General features: G+C 44.4%; 1 protein-coding gene across 12 annotated transcripts in view; it reads left to right on the forward strand.

Annotated features, from left to right (window-relative positions):
* The window catches only part of ADGB (androglobin), a 244,834-nt gene that overhangs the window by 143,724 nt on the left and 78,939 nt on the right, over positions 1 to 22,171 (forward strand). For all 12 annotated transcript variants that reach the window (XR_009762282.1, XR_009762281.1, XR_009762283.1 and 9 more), the window contains one exon: positions 17,698 to 17,882. Coding sequence is in view for 8 of the 12 variants with exons in the window: in XM_061624063.1 (XP_061480047.1) it covers positions 17,698 to 17,882 (185 nt within the window). In the remaining 4 variants the exon portion in view is untranslated. The remainder of the gene's footprint in view (positions 1 to 17,697; positions 17,883 to 22,171) is intronic.

Raw genomic sequence — 22,171 nt, forward strand, 5'->3', positions numbered from 1 at the left:
TGACGAGGAGTCTCTCAAGTCTGTTTTGGTGGATCATAAAGGTAAGTGGGTGCCTGTTTTAGCCACAAATAAAAAGGACGATTGGAGACCATTTAGAAGGCTTGTTCCATGCTGCTCCTTTCAGCCATTTTGAGGAATGCATTCTGGAGAAAGAGGCCGCAACTTTCTGCCCTCCAAGGGATCCTGGTCCAAGCAGCGCTTCCATGACCATTCACAGCACCAAGGCAGGGCAGGTCCGTCCTCTTCCTCCTCTGGAATAAGAGGTCACCAACATTGCCAATATTAATGCCATTCTGGTTGGAGGCAGATTACTCCACTTTGCCAAGACTTGGCAACACATAATAATGGACTCTTGAGCAATAGATCGGATAGCCTATGTCTATGCAATAGAATTTTGGCAACCTCTCCCAAACAGCTTCCTGTCCTCCCATTTGCCCCACTCTCCAGGGAAAGTATGGTGATGGAGGAAGCCATACCACATCTTCTGGACATAGCAGCTATAGACCCAGTGCCACCTGCCAGACATCACGTGGGGGTTTATTCAATTCTGTTTGCAGTTCCCAAGAGAAATCTCTCCTGGAGAGCCATTCTGCATCTCAAATTCGTAAATAGGATTGTGAAGTATCGTCTGAGGTTCACGTTGGTCCAGCACCATTTTCAGTACCGGACCTTACTGTTCATTTTCTTATTGGCGCCCGAGAGTGTTCACAAAGGTGATGGTTACCCTGGTCACCCATCTCCACCTCCACGGTGTTCACATCTATCCGTACCTGGATAACCTTCTGATCCGGGCAGACTCTGCAAACCAGGCAGTGATCTTACACTCGTGCATCTTACTCTCACAGCACTGAAGGACCATGGTTTTTTTGTCAACCTCAGAAATCTGTCTCCTACTCAACAGCTTCAGCACTTAGGAGCCATTCTGGATACAACTCAAGCCACAGTCTTCCTATCCCCGGAGCGGATTGTAGCAATCAAAGACATGGCATGCCTTCTGATGTGCAGCAAAGTGGCCGACATCATGTTGCTTGTGAAAGTTCTGGGCATGTTTGTGTCAACCATTCAGATTGTTCCTTCGGCTTGTCATCACACTTGACTGCTCCAATGGGCCGTATTGCCTTTTCAGTTGGATATTGCCAATTCCACACACCGGGAACTTCATCTTCCCCCCTCACTGTGGTCTTCCTTCTGGTGGTGGTCGTCAACTTGAAATCTCCAGAAGGGGATACCCTTCTGGGAGCCAGACAGGACTTTGATCACAACAGATGCCAGTCTTCTCAGGTTGGGGGCACACTACAATGCCCACTTCACTCAAGGCACTTGGACCACATCAGAAAGAAGCAACAGCATAAACTGGCTGGAATTGAGGGTGGTCCATCTGGCCCTGCTTCACTTCTAGTATTTCAGTAATTAGTAATACTTCTAGTATTTCAGCTGACCCACATCCTGATCCACATGAACAACACCTGTGTGAAATTGCATTTGAATCGGCAAGGGGGCACCAGATCTTGCATCCTTCAGGTGGAGGCCACACTTATCTTCAATTGGGCTGAGCACCACCTGCAATCTTTGAGGGCAGAACACCTTAGCAGAATCCTGAACATCACCATGGATTGGCTCAGCAGGCAAAAGGTGGCTCCATGGGAGTGGAAACTCCATCTGGCCATGTGTCTCCTCCTTCAGCGCCACTTTGGCCCCGACAGTGGATCTGTTTGCCTCAAGCTGCAACACTCAGCTTCCAAGGTTCTTCTCAAGATACCTAGAGGCAAAGGCTGAATCAGTAGATGCACTCCTGAAAGTCTCCCATACATGTTTCCACCAGTGCCTCTGCTGGGCCACACCCTGAGGAAGCTTCAGCACAAATGTGCTTTCCTCATACTTGCAACATCACCCATGGTTCTCGGATTTCCTGTCCCTCTCAGTCGTGGATCCTTGGAGGCTACTGAAAAGGCTGGATCTTCTCTCTCAGGGTCCAATCTGGCATCCAGATCCCAACTGGTTGAGTCTGACAGCTTGGCATTTGAGTAGAGACAGCTGGCCTACACAGGTCTATCACTGGAGGTCACTGATACCATTCTGGCCTCTAAACAACCATCTACTACTTGAATTTACCAGAGAACATGGTCTGTGTTTTCCATCTGGTGTGGCTCTCACAGTCTCAGGCCTTCCAGAGCCACTGTGCAACAGGTTCTGCAGTTCCTCCAAAAAGGCTTAAATATTACACTTAAGTCCAACATCCTCTGTCACCAGGCATCAGCAATTTCTTCAATTCTATCAGTAATCTTTCTCATGTTTCCATTGGATCTTATCCTCTGGTCAAGTGCTTTCTGAAAGGTGCTGCTTCACTCTCTCCAGCAGCATCTTACCACTTTCCATCCTGGAACCTCCAGAAGGTGCTTCAAGCACTGCAGCAAACCCCCCCCTTTGAGCCACTCAGAATGGTGCCCTTGTGAATCCTTTCTTTTAAGGTTCTTTTTCTAGTCAGAGTTGGGAGTGCTGTCTTCAGCCCGCCATCTCTGTATCTTCCATAAGGACTCCATCATTTTATGTCCTGAACCATCCTTTAGATCTGAAGTAAGTTCTGTGTTTCGCTGTAACCAGGACATTGTACTGCCATTGTTTTGTCCCAGTCCCGTCCATCCGAAGGATAAAGTCTGGCATTCCTTAGACGTTCTAGATCCCTTAAGATTTATTTAGTTTGTACCCAGGACATTTGACTAATTGAATCCTTGTTCGTGTCTTTTCACTCAAGAACTTGGGGGGGGGAAGTCTCAAAATCCACTTTATCTTGCTAGCTACATGCCTGCATTACTGTGTCCTATGAATCTCTTAAGCTTCTGGTGCCTCACAATAACATGGCACACTCTACTAGATCTGCAGCCACCATGACATTTGCAATGAATGTACCCCTCACTGACATTTGCAGAGCTGCAGTATGACTGACCCCAGACTTATTCATTAAACACTATAAGATAGACCATTATGCCTCTGCTGATGCCTCATTCGGGAGATGTGTCCTGCAACAAATAGTAGCTCATGTTTGGCAGCGGGGTGGTTCTTCCCTACTAGGGCTGCTTTGGTACATCACCTTTGATGGCATGTTACCTGGGGAAAACGAACCATTGGTTTCACGTGAAAGGTGGTTTCCCTAAGTATTATGCCATCACAACCCTCCCTGATGGGGGCTGTCTATGAGTTCTTGTTTGTTTTATTAGTTTTGTTTATAATTTTCTTTCTCTATTTAAAATACTTCTATTCTACCCTTCTACCCTATAATAGGGCACTCAGGGTGACTTACAATAAAATCAAACATGTACATAATAAAAATTGTACACAATAAAGATCACAAAAGCATTAAAATAAATTAAAATACATAATATATCTATATATAGATTTATACACACACACACATATATATACATATATATAGGGAGTGGTATTGAAGGGGCTACAGAGGTAAAAATTAACATAGAAGGCATAAAATCAGTGTCAGGTTCTACCCTCAGTCCCTTCCAAAGGATCTCCAGAACAAGATTGTTTTCAGAAGTCTCCGGAAAACCATCAGGGAGGGAGCAGAGTGGGCTTCTTGGGGTAGAGTATTCCAAAGCTTGGGGCCACCGCTGGAAAGGCTCTCTCCTGTGTGCCTTTCAGTCTAACATTTTTCATTCCAGACACACAGAGGAGACTAGAGGCAAATGATCTTAAATCCCAGGCAGGTACATATGGGTGTAAGCGGTCCCTCAGGTACATTGGTCCAAGGCCATTTAGGGCTTTAAAGGTCAAAACCAGCACTTTGAATTGGGCCCGGAAACAAATTGGGAGCCAGTGGAGTCGATAAAGCACAGGGGTGTATGCTCCCTGTGCCATGCTCCAGTTAACATTCTGGCTGCTGTATTTTGAACCAACTGTAATTTCTGAACAGTTTTCAAAGGCAGCCCTACATAGAGTGTGTTACAATCATCAAGCCTCGATGTCACCAATGCATGTGTCACTGTGGCCAAGTCAACTGCTTCCAGGAACAGACGCAGCTGTTAGACGAGTTTGAGCTGGCCAAAAGCACTCCTGGCTACTGCAGCCACCTGATATTCAAGCAGCAGGGCAGGATCCAAGAGGACTCTCAAACTGTGGACCTGCTCCTTCAAGGGGAGTGCAACCCCATCCAGAGTTGGTTGCAACCCTATCCCTGGCACAGTTTTCCCCTCGACCAGCAACACTTTTGTCTTGTCTGGATTAAGTTTCAGTTTGTTAGCCCACATCCAGCCCTTCACAGCCTCCAGGCACCGATTTAGGATGAGCACTTCCTCCCTGCGATCAGGTGGTAGAGAGAGGTAGAGTTAAGTGTCATCAGCATATTGATGACATTGTACTCCAAATCTCCAGATGATCTCTCCCAGCAGTTTCATATAAATGTTAAAGAGCATGGTAGGCAGAATGGAACCCTGCAGCCCCATAGGCCAATGGCCAGGGGGTCGAGCAGTAGTCTCCCAGCACCACTTTCTGGTCCTGTCCATCAGGTAGGACCAGAGCCACCATAAAACAGTGCCTCCCAATCCCATCCCAGCTAGACAGCCCAGAAGGATGCCATGGTCGATCATATCGAAAGGCACCGAGAGGTCTACCAACACCAACAGGGATGTACTCCCCCGTCTGATGCAGGTCATCAAGCAGGGTGACCAAGGCAGTCTGTCCCATGACCAGGCCTGAAGCCTGATTGAAAAGGGTCTAGATAGTCCGATTCATCCAGGAAAACTGGATGAAAATTAACTTTCTTACATGTTCTTAGTGCTAAGGCTTTTCTTGTTTGATAGAATGCATAATGTTTTCCTTAGTCCATACCTTATTGTATATATTCAAGGCTACAGATGCTCCTTTGTTTGTGCAGTGGTCCATTTCTGTCATTGTTCTGTATGCTCTCCATGTGACCGCTGTTAAGAGGTCTTCCTTTGGCCTCATCTGGAATAAACTGAGGAGGACCAGAAGGAGCAGTCTGGGTCTTGACTCTTCTGCATTCCTGCCTTCAGATACTAGGTGGCTCTACAGCCCACTTGATGGCATGATACCTGGGGAAACCAGTGGCGTCACTAGCGGGAGTGCAGGGGGGTGTGGACCTCCGGCACGCGCCCTCCCAGGTGTGTGGATGGGGATGGTTGGTCTTGCGCATGCGTGTGCACACACACACACCACATGCTCCAGGCTGGCTGTGGGAGGCCTGTCCCAGCTTCACCGCCAGCGAGCAGGCGCCTGCTTTTGGTCTCGCCCACCCGCCGCCGAGGAGGAGTTGGCACGGGGCAACGGCATGGGGCGGGGCGGGTCTGGGTGTCACCCCCCTCAGGGTGTCACCCGGGTGTGGTCCGCACCCTCTGCACCCCGGTAGTGACGCCCCTGGGGGAAACCACCTTTCAGGTGAAACCAGTGGTTCGTTCTCAAAACCTCTCTCTATGAAAAATCTACAAATGTTTTGCAACAGAGAGGATATTCAGTTCAGATATTCTGTGCCAGTGTTATTGCCGTCAGGGACAAAACTTTTAGACACATCAGCCTGAGAGGAATCTTCTTTAATGGTTCAAATAGTGGTTTCTGCAACTCTGATAAGACTTTCTGTAAGTCCTGGGAAGGGTCTCTTTTACTTTATTTTTAAAGGGCTTGTATACTGCAATTTCATAAAAAATATCAAAGCTTTATTTATAATTGTTTACAATTATATCTATACAGTAAAAAAAACATAAAAATTTTAAATCACAGATCATGAACTATTACAGACAAATTTTAAAAATTGTCGGCATAAGCAGCATAGGAAAGTTTTAGTTGAGCCTCCAGTTACAAAGATGGATCAGGAAGAAAGCTATGTACCTGCTCATTCAACGGGAGTAAAATAGGCAGATTGCAGTTTCTAGAACCAAGAGCCTCTCATCTACAGGTTTTCTGTCTTATCAGGATTCAGCTTCAGCTTATTGGCCCTTTGTTCCAAATGGGGGTATTTCTGAACTGACATAACCTCTGGGTCCAGAGTGGGTTTTTCACGAGGTGATGCACAACTGACTCTTTTAAGCAAGTGTCTACCACACACTGGACCCACCTTGCCAACTCCTTTAACTAGTTATAATGAGACATGATGAGCAAGAATTGAGAGTACATGTGGCTGGCCAGACAACTGCAAGCACTCTGTCCACATTTTCAGGCTGCAATAGCTGAAACAGATCCCACAAAACTGAGCCAGATAGTTCTATTGATTGTATTTTTGTTTTTAATTATGATGGTTTTATGTATATTTGTTTTGAATAGGTTTTAGCTATGTTTTATCTGTATCTTTTATTTGCAATCCACTTGGAGAACTTTTAGAAATAAATAATAAATTAGGGGCAACTATAACAACAGTGTTCAGTTTGTTACAAAAAGTGAATCACTCAATCTTCAAAGTGCCTAGTAAACTTGTCACAGCAGGCATTTGAAGGTTCTAGCACCCTATTCACTGGGTTCAATATTGTCATGAACCCAAAAGAGCTCTGCTGGATGGCTACTAAATGATAGAGGCAGCAAAATGAGCTTTCTTTGCTGCCCTCACTGCCATAAAATAGGCACAATTGTGTGCTCTAATCCAGTGGGTTTTTGATCACTTTCACAGTGAGTTTTGTACCTTTTGTGCTGTAGCTGTCATCTGGTCTGCTTCATTGCCTGAAGTTCCCCAGGATACCAAGAGGCCTGTTGAGCTCCACAGTACAAGAGAGGGCACAGAGGAACAATCATGTAAATGCCCACCTCAACAGGATTGGCAGCTCAGAAAATCCCCCACAGCATTCAGGAATACCTCTGATTCCATAGATCTCCAGGGATAGGCCATTCCTACTTAAAAATCTGCCAGTATGCAAAAACCTAGCGCAATGGAGAGAAGGATGGACTAGGACCTTTGTCCCTGATAGCTATTTACTTTCCACATATTTCTTTTACATGGAGGTACATTCAAAAATGGAACCCCCACCTGTAGTCAGAAGTAGTACAACCTACTCTATAACCTCAAGATTCTTACCACATAATTATTTTGCATGAGGCGTAAGACAAGGACTCAGAAAAAGCTGAAACACGAAGAGTATCAGTGAAGGCATTAGAGTCAGAGTGATGAAGATTCCACACATCATGGGGCGGGCTTTGCTAAGATGTCCCAACCTCTGATGGCTAGAAACACTTCAGAATATTTCTTGATTTTAGCACTTCAACAGTAACTGACCAGTCTGTAATGGACTGGATGTGGCTGAACAAGCTGAAATTAAATCCAGACAAGTCAAAGGTGTTGTTAGTGAGCAGAAATGCTCACCTCATGGTTTTATGTATGCTTTGTATTTTTAAATCTATGTAATCCACCTCGGGACCAGCATTCCAAGTGAGAGGCTGTCAACAAAAAATAATTTATTATTATTATTATCACTAAACTTTAGTGCTATTTCAGTAACAAAAACTCAGATTCATATTTTTTTGCTCACTACATATCTTCAAGTTTGAGCTTACATGAATAAACATAATGAGACGAGAGTTCATTGATCTTTACTGCATCAGTTCAGGAGATCTGGGACTCTCTATGTAGGAGGATCACAGAGGCTGCAGTTTCCATCATCACATTTCTTTATGCAAGACCTTGGGCCAGTCACTGCCTCTCAGCCTCAGAGGAAGGCAGTGGTAAAACCACCTCTGAATACTGCTTACCATGAAAACGCTATTCACAGGGTCACCATAAGTCGGAATTGACTTGAAGGCAGTCCATTTCCATTTTTCACCATACCATCAGGAGGGTATTAGTGACACCTATTGTCCAAAGGCAGGAATGTATGGGAGTTAAGACTTCTGATGCTCCTTCCTGCCTGATACCAGTCCATTCTTGCCTTTGTCTTAGGTTGGGCCCTTCTGCCTTAGCTCTTTGTGAGTCTGTTCCTGTATTGTGTATTCTGTGTATTCTGTTCTGTACTCTTTTTGATTTATTGTTTTGTTCCCTTGTGTTGTTTTTTTTTAAAACTTTTTCTTCATTAAGACTGCCCCCAGTCCTGCAGGTATCGGGGCTTTCCCCCTCCTTATGTTTTCTCCTGTTCCCCCCCCAGTCATCTGGAGGCCACAGCTTCTCTTCCCCCCACCGCTCAATCATGGCTTCTCCCCTCCCCCACTGCCAACCGTGGCCTGTGCCTGATTGCAGTCTTAGTCTGGGGATCACTGGCTGCTACTGCGACCAGAAGCTTAGACTGCTCCTGCAGCCACTGATTCCTCTAGAGCTTGTGGTTCTTCCTTCAACTGCCATTTTGGCTTCCTGGCAGTCTCTGTCTCTCCTGACCACCATTTTGTTTTGTCTTTTCCCACCATTGCAAGCCGTTTCCCTTTCGCAGATGGGATGAGATTAAGGCAATCTGAGCAAAGCAAGGGAAGGGGAGACGAAGGCTTTGGAAACTTTGGAAGAATTACAGAGTACATCTGGAGCCCTGATAAGAGAGAGAGATATCTGAGAAGTATAAAAGGCCCACAGGCCTACCAGCAAGGAAAATATACACAGTGTCCATAATAATAAAACAGGACTACAATTAATGTAACAGATCTATAAAGGTCTTGACTTAACTAGACAGTGCAAAACAATACAACTCTAAACAGTAATAATTTGAAAGGTGGTACAAGATACCCAGATATCCTCCAACAGGGAGGGCCATGATGGCAGGATACCTGGGAAAATCACCCTTCAGGTGAGACCAATGGTCCATTCTGAGCAGTACAAGGAATCAAACAGTAACAGCTTATCAACTGAAGAATGGCTGTATATGTTGACAAGAAATATCATTCATGTCAAATCCTTCTTAGTGGAATGTAATAATCTATTAACAACATTGGTGGAAATAAATAAAAAGAAAGTATTTGCTCCCTTAGAAAAGAGCCCGATAAGGAAGCCAATTTATGTCAGCCCTGTAAGAAAGAAACCTCCCACATTAAAAAACAAGACCCACATATGCGGGAATAAGAAGGGGACTAACATCAAAAAGAAGAGCAAACGTCTTAAAAATTTAAAGGCCCCAAGTTACAAGAAAATGGACTTTGAGAAACTCTTCATTCTTTTAGAAAAAAGCCCTAGGCAGAAAGAACAAGAACTTAAGGTAAAATCTAAGAAATCTGAAGATATGGCAAAAAATCCTGGCAACACCAAAGTCAATTTTGAAACAAAACTTCCCCCTCAATCAGCCACACACATATTAATCCAGGATTTAGGTTTAGCTTTACAAGATCCATGGACTGATGTGCTGCTGGGAAGGAAAGCAAGTCAAAAAGAAGTTGCAAAGACATATGACATGAAATGGGAACTAGTACTGCAATGATACAAGCTGGTTTTAGTTAATTACCCAAAACCAAGAGGGATATTAACACAAAATGAGCGCAAATTGCATTTACTGAAAATCCTAGAGGTTTACCACAGCTGACATTGAACAGGTAGACTATATTATAATGGTATCCGAGCCTGCACTGTTGTCTCCTTCACATCATGGCACTCAGCAAGCATTGTTCATGATTGCAGTTTGTCTTTTTCAAGAGAGGCATCTCAAGATTTTTTGAGAACACCCCCCCATGGGCTCTAACCATCTGCAATATGCAAAGTGCAAAGCGTCCCCCAGAGGAGTGGTGCGAGCATCCAGAAAATCTAATTGAATTTGAAATTATGGGATCCTCCTATAGTCATAAAAACCTAGAAATACATGAATATGAGAAGCCTGTAAGTCTCTCACTGCATGAGCAAAGGCAATCCCCAGGTAAAAATGAAGAATTCTTGGATAACGAAGAAAAAAAGTTACTAGATTCTTTTGGTAACTTACCCTTATAAGCACAAAATGAGATTTTAATAAGACTCGAGCGCCTGAAGACCTCCTTAGTTAACATTCAGGATGAACCAAAAGGTTCTATGAATAACAACGGTGAGATTGCTGAGCCAGTAGCTCCTAACTCAGTTCAGCCCGACAGTAAGCAAACCGGACCTATAATTAATACAGAGGATTATCTGGATTCACAGCCTCTTGCTCCTTCTCAGACAATAACCAGTCTAAAAAGGGGAGCGATCATAGGACAACCCTTTACTGCAGCACAGAGTAGCCCTTCAGTTCACCTGGTTACTGCAGAAATTAATTTGCTAGCACCCAATAATAAACCCAGATCCTCTAAGAAGAAACAAAGTCACAATATAATTACCGAAACCTGCATACCATCGAGGTCCAATCACTGGCTGAACATGAGATACTTAGATGAAGAGGAACTTGGATCTGGGGAGAGAACAACTGCTCCTGCACTTTTACAATAAATTCTCTAAGACCAGTATCTTCAAACATCAGTAGACTAAGCCCAACTATGGAAGTAATCATAAGTCTAGAGAAAGATGCACTAGATCCAAGGAAGGCTACACGGAGAAGTCACGAGCATATTCGTCACACTGATACTATGTCAGCCAACCAAGATAATTGGTGCCCACCGCACAAGGATCACTCAGGTGTAGCCCTGTCACTCACTTATGAGAAGGAATTGATTAGCCCTGAAATCGCTATCATAGGAGGGGCTCCTACCAATTTAAGATGACAAAAAAACATTCCACTAAGCAGGCAGTTAACACTTCTATCATGGAATATTTCAGTTTGGTCAAATAAAATCCTTGATCATCATTTCAAGAATTTTATTAGCAAATTCAACATCATTATGGTACAAGCCAGGGAGGCTCTGGTTTTGAACAACTTCTTTGCATACTCCCTAGATGCATTTCCGGGCCCTAAGGGAGGCCGTCCAAAAGGAGGTTTGGTTATTTTTATTTCTACCAGCATTCGTGCCACTGTGTTGAGACTAGAACCCTTATTCCAGCTTGCCTCCTCTTTGGTCATCAAGTTTAAAACAATCTATATGTTAATAATTAACATTTACTTGCCCCCGCAGCGACAAAAACAACAGATTAAAGAAACCTGGACTAAATTAGAAAAATACTTAAATAATATGACGGAGCTGTACCCAAGTGTGCATGTGATTGTAGCAGGAGATTTCAATGCCAGACTAGGACAGAATGACGCTGCTTTATACTCACATTTCCATGAATGCATGCCTGAATTGGAGGAGGCCCAGGTATTACCTGTCAGACAGTCTAAAGACAAAGGCTGAAATTTTGCAGGCCTCTGCCTATCTCAAATGATACGCAGACTAGGCTTAGTCATCCTGAACAGAAGTACTCAAGGCGACATGAACAGTGAATTCACATATGTATCTACTTTGAGGGCCTCTACAATAGACTATTGTTTGGTTTCATACAATCTGTTAAATCTGGTGACTAGATATACGGTGGGCAAATGCATTGAGAGCGACCGTGTACCACTAGCACTCTCTTTAAGCCTTAGTAATCAATTTAGTTAGTTTTTCCTTCATTAAGACTGGCCCCAGTCTTGCAGATACCAGGGCTTTCCCCCTCATGTTTTCTCCTCTTGGACCCCAGTCATCTGGAGGCCACAGCTTCTCTTCCCCCCCACCTCTCAATCACTGATTCTTCTCTCCCCGCACTGCCAACCGTGGCCTGCGCCTGATTTCAGTCTTAGTCCAGGGGTCACCGACTGCTTCTGCAGCCGCTGATTCCTCTGGAGCTTGCAGTTGTGTCCTTGTGGTCCTTCCTTCAACAGCCATTTTGGCTTCCTGGCAATCTCTCTGTCTCTCTTGACTGCCATTTTGTTTTGACTTTTCCCACCGTTGCAAGCCCTTTCCCTTTTCACAGTTTGTATTCATTTCCTTTTGTCATTTTATTGTTCCTTGACCCTCTTTGCCTGTCGTCCATTAAAAAAAAAAGGTTGTCTTCTACTTCACTGTCCTGTACTTAGACTTGGCCCTCTGTGCTTCCTTCTTTTCCACCTTTCTTCCTCTGACAATTTGTGTGTGCATTTGCATGTCAGACCACTCCCATCTCCTGGAAATAGTTAAAAGTTTTCTTTTTTGTTTCCTTGGCTGCATTTAGAGCTCAAACTGTTTCCCCCTACTGTGGGTGGTTAATTCTGTTTTGGCTGCCGTTAGAGGTCAGACTGCTCCTCTCTACTGTGGATAGTTTATTTCAGCCTCGCTAATCTACAGCACCCCTCTGCCTGTGCATGTGTTGATTAACTAGGAGTCTATCCAACTAATGCCAGGTACCGCTCCCCTCTACTATGTCCATGTAACCATGGCTGGGTCATCTCATGCTGCTCTTATGGACATCTCAACTGAACAGCAGCATTTTTATATGCAGCAGCAACCATCTCAGCAGCCATTGACCCCATCAATCTCTCTGGCCTTAGCTGCATCCACGTTGCTCCAAGCCTTCCAAATGCACTAAGAAGCCATTTCTCTCAGCTAAGCAGAAGGAGGGATCACTATGTCAGCACCCCTACCTCCCGAGGCAACTCATCAGAGGCTATGATGCCGGAGCCGCCTCATGGACAACACAGGCTAGAGCCACTTTTTCAATCACCCGTGGACTCCTCTGATGAGAAATTTGAAGGGTTTCTGGACCAGCCTTCTGGGAAGGCCTCTGCTGTCCTTCCCCGCCAATTGGTTTCCAAGGTTCAGCATACAGCCCACACCCCCACTCAATCAGCTGAGCCTCCTGAGTACTCTCAGACTCAGCCGTCTACTCAGTTTCAACAGTGTCCTGATACACAAGCATCTCTGGACCCCCTGTCGCCTTATGCTGTCCTGCAAGGACTTATCCTGAATCAAGCCTTTCTCAGTTCAGAAATGCTCTGCTGGGGTCTTTCAGCTGAACCTCAGAGGCTTGTGCCTGTGCCCCAAGCTCATACTCTACCTCCATCTGAGCAGCAATGGTCATCATCTTCAATCCCTTTGACGTTCCTTGGAGCAGGGTCCAATGGCCCACTGATACCAAGGCTGACCCACTGGATCCCTTCATCACCCCAGCAGATGAAGAAGTTGAGTGGAGTGGTGAGTCAGATGGGAAGAGGACCTATCACATTGACTTTTTCAGGCCTCCGATTATCATGCTCCATTCCATAAGGCTCTTCCCACTTTGGCACTTGAAAGTTCAGAACCCGAGCCATCGCCTGCCCCTTTCAAGGGCACCAGGGTGCTAAAGGCTCCCAGGTCTACTGTCTTCACCTTTCTAGTTCCGGACCTCCTGAACAGACTGGCTCATGAGGAATGGGGCCATCCTCTACAGACTTCTTGTGTGACAGCTTTAGCCAACAAATTCTATTCTATAGCTCTTGCCTTTATGGATTTCCTGAAAGTCCCTGCAGTGGACAGGCCCATTTCGAATCTAGTCTACAAATCTCTTCTCCCTAAAGAGAGACTCACAATTCAAGAAAGTTTCTGAGCACAGACGATTTTGCCCTCAGGAAGACCCATGATACGGCTGCATATGAATGAATATGCAATCTGAGCATCCTGCACTACCTCCTTGATTACCAGAGCCTCCATGATGTGGTTGGATGAACTACTGGAGGATCCTCAGCCCAATCCAGTTCATCTCCATAAGACTCTTGTCAAACCACACAGAACTGGTCCGTTCATGGCAGACACTACACTCGACACTATGCAGTTTGCAGTCAGAGCTATGTCCACTGGGATGTTGTCTTGTCATACAGTTTGGCTATGCCACTGGGATGCCGACAACACAGTTTGGATTAACCTTTCCATGACCCTTTATTCCAGATCCATGCTCTTCATGGATGAAGCCCTCAAGACTGTGCTGGTGGATCCTAAGGATAAGAGCAAGCCTGCGTTGGGTAGGACTAAAAGAGAGGACTGTTGAGCTGCACACAGGTCTTCCTCGCACCCCTACCAGCAGTCCTTTCGGGCCCCGTGGTCTGGCGGCAGGGGCCAGAACGTTCGTCCATCACGAGACTATTGGAACAAGCAGTGCTTCCCCACGTGCTCTCAATACCAGTTCTCTCCAGCTAGACGCACCCACCCATTCCTAGTTGGGGAGGACGCCAACAATGCCAGTACCGATGCCACTCCAGTTGGGGGCGAGCTTATCTACTTTGCAAACACATGGAGGCACATAACCATGGATGCTTGGGTGAGAGACTCCGTCATTCTTGGTTATTCCATAGAATTTCAGGAACCTCTCTCTCACAGATTCCTTACCTCTCTCCAAATCTCTGGAAAGGTGCTCTGTGATGTCGGAAGCCATAAGTCACCTGCTCTCCATCAGGGCCATAGAACCAGTGGATCCCAAAGACTTCTACTCAGGTGTTTACTCCATCTTGTTCACCATGCCCAAAAAGACCACTTGCGGAGGGTGATTTTAGACCTCAAATTTCTCAACACCTTTTTCAGACCCCAGCGTTTCAAGATGGAGTCCCTCATGTCCATTGTGGAGGCTCTCCATGAAGGGGTATTTTCTTGCCTCTATAGACTTAAAGGAGGCCTATCTCCATGTCCCCATCCTACCTTTTCTGTGATTCGCTTACAGCCAGGATCATTTCCAGTATCGGGCCTTATTGTTTGGTCTTTCCTTGGTCCCAAGAGCATTCATGAAACTGATGGTGACCCTAGTAACATACCTCCAGCTCTAGGGTATACACATCTATCCCTACCTGGATGACCTGTTGGTAATGGTGCCTATCAGGGCACAAGCTCAGGCCCACGTATGTCTCACCCTACCAGCTTTGAGGGACCACAGCTTCCTCGTCAATCTGGAAAAGAGCCATCTGTATCCAACACAATGTATTCAGTATCTGGGGGCCATATAGGATTCAGCTCGTGCAATGGTTTTTCTCTTCAGAAAGAATAGCTACTACCATCCAGACAGCTCGCCACCTACAGGCTCAGAGAGTGGTGGACATCATGTTTCTCACCAAGGTACTGGGGTGGTTCATCTCCGCCATCCACATTGTTCCCTGGGCCTGTTATCATACCTGATCTCTCCAGTGGGCACTCTTACCATTCTAACTGGACATTGCCAATTCCAGGCACAGAAGACAGCCACTTTCTCCACCCCAGCGGGCATCATATCATTGGTGGACACTGATTGCCAATCTGTTGAAGGGCACTCCTTTTTGAGCACCCCAGAGGACCCTAATTACAACAGATGCCAGCCTTCTGGGATGGGGGGACCACTGCAATTCCCTATGCATTCAAGGGATTTTGATGGCATCAGAACAATCCCTAAGCATGAACGTGCTGGAGCTATGGTGGTGTGACTAGCCCTCCTTCACTTTTGTCAGACTTTTCCGGTTACATATGGTCTCATCTGGACTGGCAACATCAGCGTGAAGGTGCATTTGAACCATCGGGGTACATGATCAAAGGCACTACAAGCAGAATCGACCCTCATCTTCAACTGGGCCAAGCGTCACCTACTTTCTCTGAGGGCGGAGCACCTCAGTGGCATACTAAACATCACTGCAGACTGGCTCAGCAGGCAGCAGATGGCAACGGAAACTGCATCCCAAGGTGTTCCATCAACTCATTGTCATTTGGACCCTTTGCAGTGGACCTCTTTGCCTCATCACAGAACACAGTCTTCCCACAGTTCTTTGCAAGGTATCATCAAGTGGGAGTGGAGGCATGGCCAAGAGGGCTCCTCTACTCCTTCCCTCCAGTTTCTTTGCTGGGATGGACCATTTGGGAACATGCTCAGGTGATTCTGCTGGCACCCTTCTGGCCATGCAGACCATGGTTCTCAGAGCTATTAACCCTCTCAATTCAGGATCCGTGGTATCTTCCTCTGTGACTGGAACTTCTCTCCCAAGGACTGATCTTCCATCTGGATCCCGAGTGGTTGAGTGATGGCCTGGACATTGAGTGGTGTCACTTGGCAATTTCAGGACTTTCTAAGGACATCATTGTGACTATATTGGCTTCCAGACGTCCCTCCACCATGCATATATATCAAGGCACATGGTCAGCTTTCACTAAGCGGTGCTTCAAGTGGCAGGTTCATCCATCTAACTCTATGGTCCAACACCTGCTGGACTTCCTCCATAAGTGGCTCTCCATGGGGATGCAGCCAAACACCCTGCACAGACAGTCTTCGGCCATTTCCTCCATCTTGTCAGCGCAACCTGGTCAGGCTCCTCTTGGATCTCATCCCCTAGTCAAGTGCTTCCTAAAGGGGGCATCTCTTCTCTCACCACCAGCAGTTCATTGTTTCCCATCTTCCTGCAAGCTCTGCTATGTCCTCCATCTGAGCCCCTGCAATCTGGTCTGCTATGCTTGCTCTCCTTCAAGGTGTTCTTTCTTGTGGCAATCACCTCTGCCCACAGAGTCTCTAATCTGAGAGTGTTATCTACTACCCGTCAACGATGTGTTTTTCACAAGGACTCTGTAGTGCTACACACAGATCCGACCTTTCATGCAGCGAGGACATTGTTCTGCCCACCTTCTGCCCTCATCCAAGCCATCCTCTCAAGAAAGCCTGGTACTCTCTGGAATTTTGTTGAGCTCTTAAGATCTACCTAGCCACGACTAGGGACATTTACCTGACGGAATCTCTATTCTCTCCTTTTATCTGAGGACATTGGGCAGGATGGTTACCAATTTGACATTGTCATGTTGGCTACATGCCTGCATCACCCTGGCCTATGAGTCCCTTAATGTTCCAGTGCCCCAAAACATCATAGCTCACTCCACTAGGTCAGTGGCCATTACAGCTGCCTTCGCAACCAGTGCTCCTATTGCAGATATCTGTAGAGTTGTGGTTTGGTCTACTCTAAATTCTTTCATTAGGCATTACAAAGTAGATTGTTATGCTTCTGCAGATGCTTCCTTTGGTAGGTGCATATTGCAACAGGTGTTCTCCTCCTCTTAGGCATCCTGGGCCCACCCTACTGGGACTGCTTTGGTACATCCCTCCTGATGGCATGCTACCTGGAGAAAACGGACCATTGGTCTCACCTGAAAGGTGGTTTTCCCAGGTATCCTGCCATCAGGGCTTTCTGGGGGGGCTGCCTATCTTGTTTGAGGGGATGTGATCTGCGTATGTTTATCTGTTTTCAAGTTGCATTGTTCTAAATTGTTTTTTCTTGTTGTGACTAAGGCTACTTTTTATATTCCTGTTTGGTTGGGAGGCAAGTGGAGTTTTAGTCATTTGTGTTGCTTCTTCTAACAAATTTTTCTTCTGAGTTGATTGTGGATTCTGGGTGCGAGTCATCTGGAATGGATTGGGATCAGACACGAAGGAGCATCAGAAGTTTTGACTCCCATGCATTCCTGCCTTTGGACACTAGGTGGTGGTAATAACCTCTTGCTTACATCATATCTGGAAAACCCATCTTTCAGATGAGACCAACGGTCCAGTTTATTCATTCAACAACTTTATAAACTGCTTCCAAAAGGCCATCAAAGCACTGTGTAAGACTTTGCTAATTTTATTGTTTACTCACACAGATGCATTATTACAGATTCTAAAGCATAGTATCTCACTTTTTTTTGAGACACTTCTACTGAACTTAGTATTCAGTCAGTCAGTTTAATATTGTTGTCAGTAGTGACATATTAACTGCAGTTCTATTTTAATAACTGTAGTTTCCTCATGTTAGTTGGCACAGCAATAAATAACCAATTCTAAACATATAAGTTAACTTCCATCTTGGAGTTTACTGACCGGAGAGTGAAATAATAGTCAGCTTTCCAAAGCAACAATGTTTTAAGACTGAGATCTTAGACTTGCTGAAGATAATAACATCTGTCTCAGTTTATCTGTCTTGATATTTGGTTTCTCCTCTTCAGGTATGCTGTAAAAGTCACAACACCACTTATTGCTACAGTGCAGGTACAGACCTCTAAATCAGATACAATCATTAAAGTACAAGTTCTGGATTCTGAGGAAGAAATGGTGAATTCTGTTGGGAAGGGCCATGCTATTATTCCTGCATTTCATTTCATATCTACTGAGAGGCCTTTAAGTAGTCAATGTAAGTATTATATGTTGCATACTGGATTATTATTATACATGAAGGGACTTCTAATATGTTTGTATATGTACCTGCCTCAATAATTTATGAACTGAGAATTTGTGTCATGTGCTACGACTTCATTTAAGTGTTACTGCTTTTGCTTTGTCATGCTTGCTATTGAGTGACCAGGCTTACATGTTTAGAATCAGTTTCCCACATATGGAACCAAATAATGTGGTAAATAACCATGCCAAAACCACAGGCTTGCAGGAGGATACAATGGCACGGATACCTACCATGCAGTTTGACTGATCTTTGTGGAAAGCCACTGCCAGATGCTATCACATGGAGGCTTAAACACACAGAAATGATTTTGGCCTTAGTAACATTGATTGGTCCTAAGCAGAGACAGGTTGGTTGTGTAGTTGTGGCAATAGTTTTTCTAATTTATTTTCAGCTGGTTGTCAGGTGTTTGAGAACCACAATACAAGAGGCTTTGAAAGCCCTATGCTTGCCAGTATTAAGAATAGGATTGGCAAAGCTGCTTTCTGCAATTGTCAGTGCAATCAAGTTCCCCACAAGGAACTGAGTCACATGGCCTATCCAGCTCTGTCTCTACCTGCCCCACACCTGACATAACTGATGGGCATGATGAGGAGAAAACTGCCTCATAGGCCAAATTGGGACCCATGCTTGGCCAAATTGGGACCGCAGGCTGGAGGGCCCCTCACTTGGGGTAAACCATGAGAAGCAGGAGAGAGAAACTGCATGAAAAGAAACACTTTAAAAATGAGAAATAACTGTTGAGAAATAATTGGGTATTGTGTAGATGACAGGAACGTTTACTTTTTTATAAATAAATAAAAGAACTGAATATTCTGAGGCAATAAAAGAAAATCATATAGCAGCAATTAAGAGCCACAACATCATTTTGATGTGATAAAGCAGTGAAACCTCTAAAACTGCAGGTATGGGTTGTATGACTGTTCTTGCAAATATTCTGCCAAATTCTTGTGATGTTTCAGTATCATGGCTTATCACCTCTAGCAAAGTTACAAACTTTAGGTTGAACCAGGAGGTTGTAAACTACAGTTTCAGCACAAAAGCAGGGACCTTGGGGCATTGGACTGAATCTTGACCTTAAGGGTGTTTTTTCCAGCTCAAATTCTTGAAGTGAATGGCTTCAGCTGGAAACTAGAGCCTAAAGTACAGCAAGAGAAGGTGCTTTGCTGACCAGGAAAAGAAAGTATTCATACCAAGTCTGGCCAGTTCTATCAATAGAGTTTTCATGGTAAGCAGTATTCAGAGGGGGTTTACCATTGCCTTCCTCTGAGGCTGAGGTCATCTAGTGAGCTTCATGACTGTGTGGGGATTCAAACCCTGGTCTCCCAGGTCGTAGTCCAACACCTTAACCACTACACCACACTGGCTCTCTGGAAGCATTTTAAAGCTATACTATTTGAACTAAGTTTTAAGCTCTGAAGCATAGCTGATTAGTCAGATTACATATTTTTAAAATAATTTATTTTTAAATAAATACAAATTAAATTAAATTGTTCTCACAACTCTGCCAGACATACTAAACTTTAATGTAGTTTTTTTCTTAATCTATATAAAGCACCACATTTCTGCTGCACTGAAAAATAGGAGATATGATGTATCATTAACTATTTATATACTGAACCGCACTAGAGAAAGACACCTCAGTGATACTAACAATTCAATTATTTGCTTGAGTAGAATTTTTCTCAGGCAGTAAATAACTAGCAAAATACATTTTATTTGACTGATTGTATCTTGCAAAATATAATTTCTTATGCATCCCACTTACTGTTTATATACTCTTCTGATTCCACCTGCATTCTGACCAATAAAAATCACAAATAAACTGAACACTAGACAGATATTTACTACAGAACTATTTGTCCAATTTCCAGTTAGCAGATTTCTTACAATAAAATTAAGAGGCAGAATACACTTCTGATTATTGAGTCTTACTGAGAACTAACAATATTCCTATCAAACAATCATTTTGCAAGAATAATCCACATTTGTTTGCTCTTTATAAATATTTCTGAGCTGTTTCACTGGATTATTATTCAAATAGAATAAAAACCAGCAAGATCAAATTCCATTTTGAGACTACCTATTGCTCCAGTGGGCACCGAGACACCCCCAAGTGGGATATTGTCTTCCTCTCCTGTTGCTTGAGGCAGGAAAGAGTTAACACTCCAAATGACTCTCTCCTTAGCCTCTCCCATGGAGTGACAGTTCATTTTACTGCCTGGCTTGAGCAGTACTGTTTTCACCTTGCTCTTCACTCTGGTTGGCTTATATCCTTACTTAGAATCCCAAATCTTTACCTACTGTTGTTGATTTGTTGTTTCTGAATTCCTTTATGAGTGGTTTGTGTTTGAGTATCATTTACATTTTTGTCCAAATGAATTGTGTGTGTGTGTGAGTGACTGTTAAGTGTTCGTTATGTCCATTGGTCAATTTATTATATTGTTAAATTGATTGCAATGAGTGTTCGATACCTTGCATTAATTACCTACATAATTAGCTGAGGTGTTCAAATTAATTTTGTTTTATGAATTCTGTGTATTGCTTCAACTGTGACAAAGAAGACTTTTCTGAAGGGGGGGGGAACCCTTCTAGCAGCGAAATGCCCAAGGAGCACTCCAAAAAGTAAAATCAGTACAGAAAGCGGCAAGAGCTGTTGGTGCAGTAGTGCCTTCAGCCCGCTCAGAGAAAAAGATGTTAGTTAAAAACACAAGGATCATAACCAAGTTTCTACAGAGCACTCTAAAAGATTAAAGTCATGCCACAAAGCAGCTGGAGCGGTTGGTGCAGTGCAGCATTCTGCAATGCTGCCACCTCTGGTCAAAAACAGCAGCAACAGCATAACGATTCAACACAGACAGTTAATTTGAACAGTGCTGCCATCTTCGATTTCAATCAGGAAATTCAGCAGGTGGAATCTTTCCATTTAAGTCCTTCTGCATTAGATCACATTAGAAGAGCCCTGTTGGATAACATTTCTGCAGAACTAGCTGCATTTTGCCAGTCTTTTCAAGTAGCACCTGCACAAATGCTGTAAGTTACACAAGCACACCCTTCATCAGTAAATAATCAATTACCTTCCAGTAGAATGCAATACAGTGTTCATTTGAGTCAGCCAAACAATACTGTTATTGAGCAGCAGGGGCAACAGAGAACATGAGACAATGCTTCACCAGACCCACAGGATGTGTCCAGAGGTAGAGCACTGAGGCTGATAGTACAGAGGTTTGGCAGACAAACCACTGAGATGCAACAGAATGTGTATTGTCATGCCCGCCCGACCCTCAAGGTCCCGGGATCATGCATCAGGCTCAGACCCCCACCCTTAGGGAAATGAGACTGGAACCAAAAAGCTATTACTTCACCCTTGTCAAGGCTGTGTACGCTCACAACAACCCTGCAAGGTAGAAGGTAGGCTGCCACCACCCCTGTATACTGGTCCACTCAGAGCCAGGGGATCTCTGAGCCCAGAAGGTATATAAAACCAAGGTCCTAAAAGGCAAGAGTCACAGTTACACTCCTTGCCAGGCACCTCTGGTTTAACACTTAAAATCCAAGCTTTTAACTTCTTAACCCTCTTTGGTAGTGAGTGACTGAGATTGGGTCAAAACACTGAATTCAGAACCACCCCTTCTCTCAAATGAACACACCAGGTTAAATAGAAGTAGCTTTATTAAAATATATAAGTGCACATATCATATAGCAGCAAGTAATCCTTTAAGACCATTCACCCAACAGGGGTTTAGGTTCTTACAAGAGAATTCATACACACAACAAGAAAATAACAAACTAACTCACCTAACTACTTACAGACGAGGTAGTTGGTTGCATGGCACCTCTCCTAAGAGAGATGGATGTTCAACATAAAGTAATGGAACCAGACATAGGTTGCCTTCCCATAAGCAACCCCAGGAACCATAAGGCAGAAAAGGTTTGGAACTCTGGTGCCAGTCAGCATAGGCAGAGAACAGAGAACAAAGGCTATGGGTCCCTAGCCCTATACTTAAGGGAAAAGGATCCTAACGGTCCAAGATTAATTGACCAATCAGGAATTGACTGATGTAACTTTCTTCTCGATGTTTCTCACATTTTCGCGCCTTCAGGCCCCCCTCCCAACGGTGTTTTCCAACTGCATAGGCCAAGGATGACCTTGGGTGCCAGGCACTTGCTAATCAGCAAAGATAAACAGGTGCAGCTTGTTAAGGCTTCTAACCGTCTTCAGCTGGAAAATGAAACTTAACTTT

Source organism: Rhineura floridana, chromosome 4, assembly GCF_030035675.1.
Source record: "Rhineura floridana isolate rRhiFlo1 chromosome 4, rRhiFlo1.hap2, whole genome shotgun sequence".
Classification (NCBI taxonomy): Eukaryota; Metazoa; Chordata; class Lepidosauria; order Squamata; family Rhineuridae; genus Rhineura; species Rhineura floridana.